At 38.2% G+C, this 13,190-nt stretch overlaps 1 protein-coding gene across 1 annotated transcript; it reads right to left on the reverse strand.

The window, feature by feature from the left end:
• Positions 1–57: 57 nt before the first annotated feature.
• On the reverse strand, positions 58–11,299 carry fastkd1 (FAST kinase domains 1). The gene is made up of 14 exons (XM_007889982.2): positions 10,965–11,299; positions 10,360–10,428; positions 9,426–9,551; positions 8,636–9,034; positions 7,931–8,041; positions 7,659–7,790; positions 7,008–7,494; positions 5,508–5,622; positions 4,057–4,185; positions 3,550–3,681; positions 2,714–2,827; positions 2,192–2,336; positions 1,613–1,727; positions 58–1,173 (listed from the first exon to the last, which is right to left on the reverse strand). The coding sequence occupies exons 1-14, from the start codon at positions 11,297–11,299 to the stop codon at positions 1,081–1,083; spliced, it is 2,502 nt and encodes an 833-aa protein (XP_007888173.1). The 3' UTR covers positions 58–1,080.
• Between the last annotated feature and the right edge of the window lie 1,891 nt (positions 11,300–13,190).

The raw sequence follows: 13,190 nt of genomic DNA on the forward strand, positions 1-13,190 counted from the left end.
GGAGTTAACGTTTAGGATTTGCATGCAAAAGAAAATCAAATATTTCTTTCTGAAGCAAAGACAGGACCAGTTATCGTTATAAAGTCCTATCCTTATTCCATTGTTTTAATGTTCTTTTGAAGGTGGAGTGCCAACATTGCAGAGTATTCCAAGTGTGGTTTTACCATTGAGAGGTTCAAATAATCAGCTTTGATTTAAATCCGACACACAACCCAAGGGTGGTTTAGTTTAATGGTCAGATGCATTTCCTTTACAACCTTTGATAACTGAGAACTTATTCATTGTGAACTAACATTTCATGTGTTACTGCCAACTGTGTGCATCACATTTATCCATAATAAATTTCATCTGCTTGGTTTGTCCATATCTCTTTGAATTATATAAATCTTTCACATGGCACATGATATAATTTATCACCATTTATAATATTACCTCGTCACACGTTTCACAAATTAATAAACAGTAGAAGATTCTGCATGGACTGCAGAATTTTACTAGTATGTGCTCAGCTCTTCCATTTATCATTACCTTTCACTTCATATTATCAAGCCCATTTTCAACCTGAACATCTAATAATTTGGAATTCTCTAAACATTTAGAAGCTGCAGTAGATTTGAAAGGCATATCATCTACTCATTCTAAACCCAATCTGACTGCTTCTTGTGGCCTCATATTCCTGAGATGAGCATTTGTTCACCACTAGAATAACCATTAACCATTTTCTTGATTCCGCTCACTAGTTTTTGAATAATAGGATTTCACTCACCATTCTCCAGTTTCAGGTACTGTTTATAGATCTTAAAATTGATCAAAGACATTTTCAATCAATCCAAAATACTGTATATTGATTGATAACCCAACTTTTCCCTATATGTGCAAAATGAAAATTTCATGTAGATTTTCCACTACCTTGCTGATAATTCAGAAGGTAACATTTTGGTGCAATAACCTTAAAAAAATAAAAATGGCAAAGATATATGATGGATACAGTTCCAATATAAATGCTCTTTATCAAAAATATTTTCCGCAATAATTATACACATTATCATATGGTTATCTGTCAAACTTTGATTCATACTTTCAGGATTCTTCTGCGAATATCTTCTTTCGGAGGTATTCCATCCAGGCTTCTTTTGTTGACAATTCCATTGAATTCCATTCAAAATGAGGAATCTGCAACGAAATCAGAGAACAAATTGAAAAACAACAAAGGGAAAGGTGGATAATTCAACACCTTGCCCCAAAACGTTAAATACAAAGGAAGAACTCAGGTCTCAGTTTAAAATTAAAATTAAGGCATCAACGGTGACAGTTATAGTCCATATACATTGTTTAGTGCACAATATCATCATACACAGAAACAGGATTAGGCCATTCAGCCCCTCAAGCCTGTTCTGCCATTCTACAAGATCATGGCTGATCTGTTCCTCAAGTCCAATTACCCGCTCTTGCCCCATACCCCTTAATACCCTGACCTAACAAATAGCTATCAAAATGTTTGTTAAAATTCCTTCTTATTCCTTTAAAATCTATCGCTACTTCCATTGGCAAGATTTTCATTAGTGATGGAATTTATCTAGTTTTTCCTCTTGGGCATTTCTTCCAAATATACCTGCACAACATGATACCCCAAAATCTCCAAATGCCGCTTTTTCATCACTTCTTTTCCCTTCATGTGTTGAGAGTTTTTGCAGAAAGCTTTGGAGTCGAGAAATTCTATAGCAACCCTGTAGGAATAACAAAATCTTTGTTAATTTTGGGTCATCAAGTAATTCTACCGGTATCAGATCTTCTGCAGAGATGTAAATGAACAGCCAACACATTTAGCTATTTGTATCCATATTTAACTCATTTTCATCTCGTCTCATTTTATTCATAACTGCTAAGCAATACTCCTCCTTCTAGCAGGTCTGGTACAGAGATTTGGTTTCCTCTGGGATTATATGGCTTAATTGGCTAACATTAAACACAGATTAGTGTAGAGAGACTATTTTGCAGAGAATACCTTACTTTTAAAACTTTTTGGGCAACTGTGATTTGGGACCACGGTACCTGGGTTTAAATCTCAGTAGATCAACCCAGCAATTATATAGGCTTTGATTTTCAGGGATAATTCAAACAGTAGTAATAGATATTTTTGTAAACGTTTTGAGGAAACCTGCTATAACTGACTTTGCCACTCTGTACAAACCTCTGTGCTCCTGGTGGTAACTCAGTTTCACCAGTCAACTGGTTGTGTGATCCCCAAAGCATTCTCCCATCTTTAGGAATGAGCAGAGTGTCCCGATCCACGTAGGGAAGAGGCTTGTTGTGTTTGTCAAGGACGCATTCCCAACCTGCAAAAAATGATAATCAATTACTCATTTTAGGCAATACAGGTGCATTGAGAACAGATTTTTGGTGACATTGTGTCATGGCAGTTCATCTGTGAGCTGGACAAAAAGCCAAACTTTTTTTTAGAGGCCTGGCATGAATCATAATTGAGCTCCAGTTATGGTTCCTGTTTAGAGTATTAATTGGGGCCATTTATCTACGTAAATAATTTTCCCTTTACATGGATCCTCATGAGCCAGAAGATGCAAATGAATCACAAACATAAAGTTTATCATTGGATTTCCAAAGATAAGAAATTGTTTAATGAAACACTTAACTTATCCTTCCATCAAAGAAATGTGATAACATACCGGACACAGCAAAGCACCACACAACATACCTATGGAATAGTAATAGGGGGTGATCACAGAGCTCCTGGCGTAGTTAATTCCTCCGAGTATATCCCCTAATATCTTGTGGATCTGCTGTTGAATTGGACTGGCATAGCTGTTTCCTTCAAGAGAGATACAATTGAAATTTCATAAAAAGCAGTGTTCGGAATCACACTTAAAATACACGTAGTGAGCTGTTAGTCACAAAGAGATATTTTCCACATTACCTATAGCTTCAATATGATTTAACTAACTGAAACAAGAAAAGTCAAAAACAGAGAGAACTTGGAACAATGAAAATGGAACTTAAGAAAAGATGTGTAGAGCATTACATATTAAAGATATAAAATATAATTCTATATCAACACATCAAGTAGCCTTCAACAGCTGAACACTGGACTCTATTCAAAAGGGCCGAAATTTGTCATCCATTAAATAGCATGGAGAAAATAAATAATTGAAAGAGGTATTAATTGGGGCCGCACTCACAAGCCTTCAAATGACTGATTACGGATTAGCTTTTCAGAATAAAATGCTCACTTTATTGTCTTCTTCCATAGCTTGGCAACAAAGGTGCCCAAAGCAAGGCACTGAAAAAGCCACCTTTGTGACATTCAAGCCGTGTATGTTAATGGCAGGATTGACTGCACAGCCGTAACAAACTCACATTCCAATACTGACCCAGTTTAGAGAGAGATATTGGAAGCAAAAGTCGCAGAGAAATCAAGTGGCTATTTTTCCTTCCCTTCCAGGAAAAGAGATGCAGTGAACAGCTGTTAGAAAGGAGGAACAATGGAGCAAACGAAAGGGGATATAAAACGGTAAAAAAAAAGACAGCACTAACCTTTACTTAGAAACTGTTGGCAATAACGGCCATGGAACCAAGGGGTCTGGAATTCAGGACATTCCAAACATACAGCTCTGTTCAGCTCCATTAGGCGTAACCGGATTCGCATGTTCAGAGCATCAGACAGTGCTAGTATAGAAGTCAGGTTATTTTTAGTGGGTTAGAATGAACTCCACCATTTAATGTACACACCAAAATACCTTTGAAATGTTATTCTGAAAACAAATACAAGCAAACAATTGAAAAGTGTTGTCTATAATTAGTATGGATAACTAGCAAATATCCTTACTGTCAGCTGCCCGTAAAATAAGCATCAACTAACTCAAAAATAAAAACATAACAACTTTAGGTTTTACCTGGATTAAAAATCTACACTAGTTTTCCTTTTGGAAAAAAAACAAAATACTAATTTTATTTCTTAACAAGTAGGAGCGTTACCCATTTTATTTGACAATAACTAGGAGAGGTTCAATATTCTGGTTTAAATGCATACAATTCCCTTACTCTCAAGCTGTGCGTCCAGTTTAATGAGGAAATCCACACTGAAAATGGTCTGAATTAGATCGTCTGGAAAGTAATCTGCAAGAGCCAACGCGTAGCCAAGTAGCACCAAAAGATGTGGGTTGAATGAACCTGAGTGGGTGAAAACAAACAACAATGAGTACAGAATATTTCAAAGATTATATTTCAGGCAAAAATATTTCAGATTTGCAAAAATATTTTATATTTTAAGCTAATAAAACGAATAATTTTAATAAGCAAAATGTTCTGTATCTTTAAACTTAAGTTTATTTGTCATTGCTCATCACTACACACTACCAATATTAACGTTATACACACACACTAATCAATACAAATGTTAAAAGAAGACACTTATATTACTTCTGATTAAAGAATAAAAAATGCAGAAGGAACACTTTAATATCTAGGCTTTAATATCTAATTGTGAAAAACACCATGCAAACGTATTAGGAGGAACAGCCAAATTTACTAACTACCTTTCAGTCAGTTACACATCAGACCTCATAGCCCAGTTCAAACCTCTAATTATACTTATGAAGATGGGCCAAATAACTACAAAGGATTTCAAAAAGAAATTGTTCAGAGTTTCTGTAAATTAAAACAATTCAGGCTTCTTGGATGATGAGATAGATGTGTTGAATAAATCTTGGAAACTTGACAGATAGAGCAATGATGTATATCAGTCTGAAATTTACTGTTCGTGCTTGAGCACAGTTTAAGCAATAGTGTGATAGGCTATTAAAGTTATGAAACTATTGCTATTAAATTACCGAGGACATTTATTTTCTTGCTTCTTACTCGAGTTTCTATAGTTCTGTATAGTAACTATGTTTTTAAGCTTTAAATTCAATAAATTTACCTTTTGCAGGACCTCAAAATGGTGGAACTCTTTACCTCACTCAGTCTTCCCTTCTTTTTACAATCTACAAGCTTTTAAAAACAAACTTGGTGTCACCTAACCACTATCTCGTCTCCTCTCCTACTCTTTTCAACCTTGGCGATGTCCTTTACTTAGCCCTTCACCTGGGTTTCCCAATGAAAATAAATTTATAAACAAAATGTTAACATTCTTCATCACGTTGTTCTTTAAGTCATATAATGCCAGTCATTAACTTGTGGGATGAAAACCATAGTTTTCAAAACCAAATTTGCAATCCATATAATAATCTGCTTTGGCTCCTGGCAAGTCTAGCATTTATCCGAGGCACCATTTTGTAATTTCATAAAAATATTCACACATGGAGAAAAAGTCTCAGCATTTATTTGTGTCCCAGAATACAAGAGATCAATTGCTAAAAAAAGTCACATTTTACAGAAAATTCTGTGAAGAGTTTGGACACATCCTCTCGACATAAAGGTGTTATATCAAATGCAAGGATTGTTATGAATAATAGTGGATGAGCCACTCTAACAATCTTTAGTATAATACTCACTTAAATGAGGCTTGAAATGCTCTATACAGCATTCAAAGAAATCTTCACTTTTCGGAGGATCATGATTCAGAATTGTAAAAGGGAGCAGGATGGCATATGTAGCTGAATAATGGATCTAAAATTGTTGAATAACAAAAACAATCACCACCATATTTTTGTTGATAAGAGCACTGAATTGTTTTGGTCACAAATCTGTTGCATAAATTGGCCAAAAAACGAGATTTCATTTGGTTCTGCTTTACCTCTGGAAACTAATTACTGCAATACTCAGAATCAGAACACATAACTATTATTAATTTATCTATAGTAGCATCATGTCTGACCACGTTCTCACATGGCGTTTTGACATGAGTCACCGGGCAATAGTTTGGAGCAGTCGTCAAATATAATAGCACAGATCAATAATTTCTATGATTTCCTAATATGTCTTGTGGAATGCCCAAGAGACAGATTTTCTATAGATATGAAAAAACTTTCAAAGCTGCCTTTGTATCTCAGTGGTTGAGAGGATCCGCGGAATACATAACATAGCTTGGCAACTGCATGGTTAGGCTCTACATGTAGGTTCTCTCAGCTGCAGTTAAAGAATGTCTCGGTGAGTCCAAGGGTAAATTCAAGGGAGCAGGGATGGCCCCTCAACTTTTACAACCATAACATGACCTTTGTAAATACAAGGCAATGCAATAAAAGGGGATTTTTTAGGACGATATTATAATAAACCATGCTCTCTAAGCCAAACCAGTGTAGATACCCCGTATTATAGGTAGACTTATGTAAAATTCCTGTAATCTGTGAACATTTTTGTAAACATCCTTGAACACATAACAAAAATAAGCACAAATCAAACCTACACCAATAAACGACAGCAGAGGGCAGTGTAATCTACCCATTTTGCCTAATTTGATGGAAATGTTGAAGTAGATTTGCATTAAAAATAATAGAACACTTCCTCTCTGCAACTGTAGTTTAATTCCAGGGCATGGGGAAATTGAATAAATTCAATAGCTCATATGTATGCCTAAACAAAACGAGCAACTGCGCTCTATTTTCTGGCAGATATAAGCTTGTTTTCAAATTAGCAATCCAAGAAACAATAAAGCAGTTTTTTTTTCCCCCCATACAACAAGCAGAATAAAACTTGATTTCAGTTACGCTTTAACACCGCTTTATAGTGCATGTGGTAGACTAGCAAAACAAACGAGGCAGTTTTTTTCGGTGAGGTACTCAGTCATTGAGTGACAATGAATCAGGTTTCATTCTCCACCCAACTGGGCTCCATGCTTAGCAGAAGTGAAAGAGAGAGGTTGTTTCTCCTAGCGTGTGGGGGAGCAGGGGAAAGGGGAGAGAGAGCAAGGCCAACATGCTCAATTAGACACATGTAACAAAGCCGCAATGGCAGAGGCCAAAAACACTGCCTGTTCAATTGGAGTATCAGAGTGCTTATGAAGAAATGCAAGTTAAAAGCTTTCTTCGTATATACATTTTTTCTTAAAAACGTACCTTATTTATATGTTCAAGTGTGACAGATGCTATTCGATCAAGCAGAGTTGTGTGCAGGCAGTTTGTTTTGGTTAGAAATAAGGCAAATTCAGGCACGTTAGACCAAGTCAACTGATCAATCAATCGTTCAAATGTAGCCATCGTCTTAGCCGCAAGTACTTCTTCAAACCATTCTCCAGAGATGTATTTTAGCTCCTCCAGCAGAAGATTCACACTGTCTGCCTTTTGCAGTCTCTCCAAACCACACTCATTTAGCTTTTGTAGTAACTTCACATACCCTTCTGCCATATCTTGACGGGATGAAGAATCATTTCGCATCCATTTAGTGATGGCAATGGCAAATGAGTTCAAATCACTTAAGTTACACTGGGGCAAGACTGCATCAATACGTGCAGGAATTAAGTTATCCATTCGTGGGGAGGGCAGCAGGGAGAGAACACGAGTTAACATGGATACTTCATATGGGATGACACTGATCTGAAGGTAACTGAGGGGGAAAAAAAAAACTGAAGTTACAAACGTATTGGAATTTATTCTACAGGTAATTTTGTACTGATTTAACCGGCATAATTTCATAACTTAAAACTATTGTTTCTGCTGTATTTCAAGATTGGAACCAAGTACTATTTGTAACTTCTCTGTTAACTTTACCTGACTAATATACGTCTTAGTTTGAAGTACAGCTCTGGATTCTGACAATGAAGAAAAACCAATGCTTGCGCAATTCTTGAAATATCCACTGGTTTGTATAGATGCAAATGTTCAATTAAATTTGATGCAACTCTAAGGAAAAGATAGAGAAAATAAATGAGCCATATTTTTCTTATTAACAGCTATTATTGCCTGTACGACATGTTACATCAATATCCGCCACATTCAAATCATTATTTTTCCTGCCAGCAACAGAACAAAAATGCACTTACTTTTGAATTAATTGTGGATTCCTGCATTCCATCTCTTCCATTGTCTCCACCACTGCAAGTGCCTGTGTAGGGCTAAATTCTTTAGCCATCAGCAAGGCATCAGCTTCTAGTCTAGGTGGGAAAGCAAATGTCCTGATATTTTGTGCAATAAAACCTTGTATAATTCAGGCATATATCTGGGATATTTTATGCATCAAAGCAAACTTTTTGAATTAAAATTAATTAGTTCTAAATGACATTATATCAAGCAATTTAAAAACATTTTATATAACTTGCTTTTTACAGAGCAGCTTCCACATGTAAAAAAAACGTGAAATGCGTTACAAAATATAATTGATTTAGAGATGAAGTGAATGTTCCAATGTAGGCTAATCTATGCCCACAATGTCCTTGGATCAAAACGTATTATCACAAATCTTTGAAACAGCAATAGGAGGGCCATTTGATTTTTTTTTAAAAAAATTGTTGTATTTAATTGTCAAATGCTATTTATACTTCTCATTCATTTTCACGGTATTTAATTTTGTTAATTTTTTTGTTGCAGAAAACCAAATATCTGAACATTTGCATTTTTTAAAAATGCCAGAAAAATGTCACAAATCTTCAGGCTTTTCTTACACAGAGAGATACTGTATCCGTGTATCAGTTTAACAACAAAAAAGGTATTCAGATCATATAATCGCATCTAAAAAAAAAGACTTGTACCTTTCTCTCACCTCTGGCCCTGCCAAAGGACCGAGTGCTGCAAACAGCCTGGTAAAGCTGACAGGATCAGGACACAAGTCCAACAGTTCAGTGAGTCTCTGTTTAGCAGCTAACCGGAAATCACAATTGTTAAAATGCAACGATTGGTACACTCCGAGGATTATGCTTATATTGTCCACATCCATCTGATGCATGTTCTGTAGAAAAACCTTGTTGCACTTTTCTAGCAAAATGCGATAACCAAACTTGATGTTGCGCAGAAATTGTATCATTCTGCGTGAATGGTTAAATTGTGCTGGATCTGTGGTGTCCATTAGCGATGTTGCCTTTTCTATCAGACGATCTCGAAGGCACGTGGAGATGACACTGGTAACACTCACCATTAATGATGAAAGTATCCTATTTAAAAAATGGACACAAAAGGGTCAAACCATTGTGTATAATGCCACTTCATAAGACAATACAGTATACATTTTGAATCATAAATAATTTCCACACAGCAAAATTGTGTCATACCAGTTAATTTTGTGAATACAAATAGGAATACATTTGAACAAATCATTGTTTTGTAACTGCACTAACAAATAATGGGGGTTGGGGGGTGGAATTCTAGAGAGTTGGTACACAGTAGCTGAAAGCTCGGCCACCAAAGGTAGGTTGGAGGGAACGCGTAAAGTGCAGCAGCCCTGAATTTACCAAGGAAAGGCAGTGAGTTGAAGAGTGAGGATGCAGGGAGGTGCATGTGGGCATGATGGGATTTGCAGGCATACGTTTACACAAATAACCTTACCTTGGATCCTGTATAGAATCCAGTTTTCTACTGACAATATCAGCAATTCTTCCCATTAGAGGACTGAAGTACATGTGTTGCTCAGTCAGACACACAGCGAACTTCGACAAGGTAGCCATACTAAATCTGCCATAACGGAAACAGCAACAGTAAAATGTTAGGCATTCCTGTAACCTTCTGGATCTGATTGCAATAGGAAGAACCAATTGAGAAATAGTGCTAGTGGCACCAGTAGTAAGCATCGTTGTTGCCCCGTCAATGCAGGATCCACTCTACTATGTTGGTGCATCCTAAAGGTTTATTTTTCCAATCCCAGTTAAAATTTTAGGTTCCTCTTCAAAGTCCTCTCGGAGATGTCTCCTTTCAAAACCTTGTTTTCTCTAATCATTGCTAACACTGCAGATCATTTCTCTAACAGCAGGGGCCAGCCTAGTTGGACTCCTCTGCACTGCTTGTCTGGGGCCTGGACAGCCTCCTTATGTGGCAGAAAACAGAACTGAATACAGTACTCCAGGTGCAGCCTGACCAGAGCACTGTATAGGTTAAGTTTTATTTGGGGATTTGAACTCAACTGATCGGCAATATAACCAGGATGCCGACTGCCTTGTTCATCATCAGTTTCCATCCAGAATATCATTTAGGGCCACACCACATAATCATTAATTTGATCGGAGTAGGATTTTTCCCAGTTCTAACAAACGGACACTTCACTGTATTATGATTACTATTTATTGAAATTTGAAAGTATTCGATTATAGTATGTTATTGCAGACTTGTGTCTATCAAACATGACCTTCATCTGATGTACATTGATTCTTTATAAAAATTGCACTTATGTATTTTACTCTGCGTATTTACTAAATCACGAAGGCAAAGAAAAATTTACCATACTTTTTAAAAGCAATAATAGGAAAACAAAATCTGTAGAATTTACCTTTCAATTCTCCACCATGCCTCAACCAGAAGCTCTTGCACCAGGGAATCATGGGGTTCAACATTCAGCCTTTTGGTAAGACACAAATATATTTTGTTACATTAAAAAATTGAACCAAAAGTGCAAACGTGCCAAAGCAAATTGTTGATTTCACAGTTGAAAGACTCAAGCTTTTAGGTGTACTTAGAATGTTTTTCTGAAAGTATAAACTTTGTGCATATATTTTGCTCCATGTGTCCCATAAAAAGCTATCTCAGTCACAAAGCTATTGAATCTCTGCTCTTAACCTTTTCACATTACATAATTCATTCTTTCTGAAGTCAATTATTTTTATTTAAATAACTAGGGAATTAATCCCCATACCAATTAGTAGCACTACATTTCACCGATTTCAGTTTCAACCAAAATGAGACTAAACGGTAAACTAATAGCATTTCTTACTGTTCTCTGGAAAGAGACTAAAGACAGGGTTAAGAACATGAAACTGCAATCTGTACACACAAACAAAATAGCAATGTTGGTGGTGTAGCAAATGTCCTGCTCCATTTGTAAAACATTGTTGTTTGAAAGCTGCGATTTAAATAATCTTCATTATCAGTAGTTACCTCAGCACATTATACAACAGATCCACCAATGTTTCGTCATCCATCGAGTCAATCTTGTTTTCAGCTAATACGCGTAGAACCATAAACTGTGAATGGCCTTTAATGAAATCTATAGTCCTCAGCACTTGTGGTCTCTCCTTTTGAAATTGCCAAAGTAGACGTACTGCACATCCCACATGCTTCACAGAAAGTTTGGCTTTGTTCTTTCCAATGGTATCAAACACTTGGTCCTCATTTGTACAGTTGTCTAAATGGTCCAGCAGGGGATCACTCCCCATAACCCGTGAGTGAAAGAATCTCATAGAGAGAAAACATATGCGCCTCAAACGAAGCATTTTTGTTTAAAAGTTGCACTATTTTATAAAAACAATATTTAGTTACTATAAATGTGAACTAAGTCATCGTTGTAGTATACTAAACAATGTCAATCTGTATACTCCATTGAGAGAGACAAATTCATCAAGGACTCGTTTGGATACATTCATTCTTATCTGTAGAGTGAAAAGAAGAATTGAGTTAGGTAATGACTTATTATTTCACCATTTATTAATTCGTGTGATAATTTGTATAACTGTCATTTAAAAAAAGATTGTATTCAATACCTAATACTGATGACCAAAATCAGAGTCCAGCCTAAGTGCAAATAAGCATTTATACAATTATTGCATTAAGTCCATAATAAACATATTACGATTCCACAATTTCAAACCAAGTTATGTTAAAACATGACATAAAGGAAAAATGTTTCCCTGAGCCTGTAACTCAGTATTTGGACACCCCCCCCCCCAAAAAAAAAACTTAATTCTCAATATTGTGACTTTCAGGTCGACCGGAAAAACGAGGATTATAGCACCAAACGGGGGGACCGAATAAACTTTGTGCTTGCAAAGCGGGGGGGGGGGGGGGGGGGGCGTGGGACGGACCTTCAGAGAGCAGGGTCAGAGTGGCTGAAACTGGGAGGGGGCCACGAGGCAGACCGGCGCTCGCTGAGCCGAAGGAGGAATTGAATAACGCACGGCCTCGACTTTTCGCGTGCGACTGCCGGCGAGGAATATAGCTCCTGGAGATACATTCGTGTCATACATTTGTGGAGTCCTGTAGCTCAGTGGTTAGAGCACTCGCTTTGCGAGTGAGAGATCTGAGTTCAATTCCAGGCAGAGGGCGAAACCTTGGGCAAGTTTCCTTACTCCACACAGAGCCTAATAATAATCCTCCAAAACCAAAAACAATAATAAATTGGTCATTTTCAATCTACGACTGTTTGTGGGACATCGCTGTGCGCAATTGGCTGCCGCGTTCGCCCACAAATATACAGTCAATTCACTTTACAGTGTGTTCTGTGAAGCGCTTTGGGACGTCCTCCCGACGTGAAAAGCGCTATATCAAATGCGAGGATTATTATTATTATTATTATTATTATTATCGGCGTTAGGCGTACGGAAAATTCGCTCGGCGGTACGCTCCGCGGAGCGCTTTGGGACGCCTCGAAGCCGCGGTGCGGCGCCGTCTCGAAGACGCGAGGGTTACGGTCATCATCGTCGCGTTATCTTATTAATATTATTATTACAAACGACAATAACATCGCATCAATAACCGCTCTCAGCCAAAGCGTAACCCTTGAAAGAGTGGCCTGAGCCCAATCCTTCAGTCACTTCAATAACAACGAAGTCTAATATAATAATATAAAAAATAGCCCTAACCCTCACCCCCCCACACCCCACCCCACCCCCACCGGCAATTCCTGCTGTAACGACCGGACCACTCGCTGCAAAGTGCAATGTCGGTTTAAAAACGAAGCCTTCAGCTGTGGAGGAGGTGACTCACTGAAGGCAGAGAGGAGCCGAGCAGTCAGTCAGTCAGTCAGTCAGACGTGCCAACGGCTCCCGGGCTCGGGTCACGGCCTCAGCCTCCGAGAGGCGGAGAGAGAGCGGAGGAGGAAACACGGTGCTCGGGTGGGGAGAGAGAGAGAGAGAGTGGGGGGGAGTGTCGCTACCGACCGCCATCGGCTTCCCCGCCGCCCGACCGCTCGTTCAGTGCCGGAGAAGAACCGAGCGGAGCAACTTTTGACGGGGTCTCGCGTGGCCACAAACGCCGGTCGGGGCCGAGCGAGTGGGCGAGTGAGTGAGTGAGCGCTCTCTGCCCCACCCCCGAGCCCGGGTTCGGTTCAGTTGGGAGCGGGGACGGGACGGGACTTTTTACCCGAAATGCACTGACGTCGCCGCCGCC

Source organism: Callorhinchus milii, unplaced genomic scaffold (assembly GCF_018977255.1).
Source record: "Callorhinchus milii isolate IMCB2004 unplaced genomic scaffold, IMCB_Cmil_1.0 Scaffold6, whole genome shotgun sequence".
NCBI lineage: Eukaryota > Metazoa > Chordata > Chondrichthyes > Chimaeriformes > Callorhinchidae > Callorhinchus > Callorhinchus milii.

What these genes read in the sequence shown, in the direction of transcription:
- fastkd1 (XM_007889982.2), bottom strand. Translation starts at nt 11,299, where the DNA reads ATGCTTCGTTTGAGGCGCATATGTTTTCTCTCTATGAGATTCTTTCAC. An exon ending in GGGCCAGAGGTGAGAGAAAG is followed by an intron (nt 8,042 to 8,635) that starts GTACAAGTCTTT and finishes TTTCCCACCTAG; the next exon opens with ACTAGAAGCTGATGCCTTGC. An exon ending in ACTGGACGCACAGCTTGAGA is followed by an intron (nt 3,682 to 4,056) that starts GTAAGGGAATTG and finishes CTTCTATACTAG; the next exon opens with CACTGTCTGATGCTCTGAAC.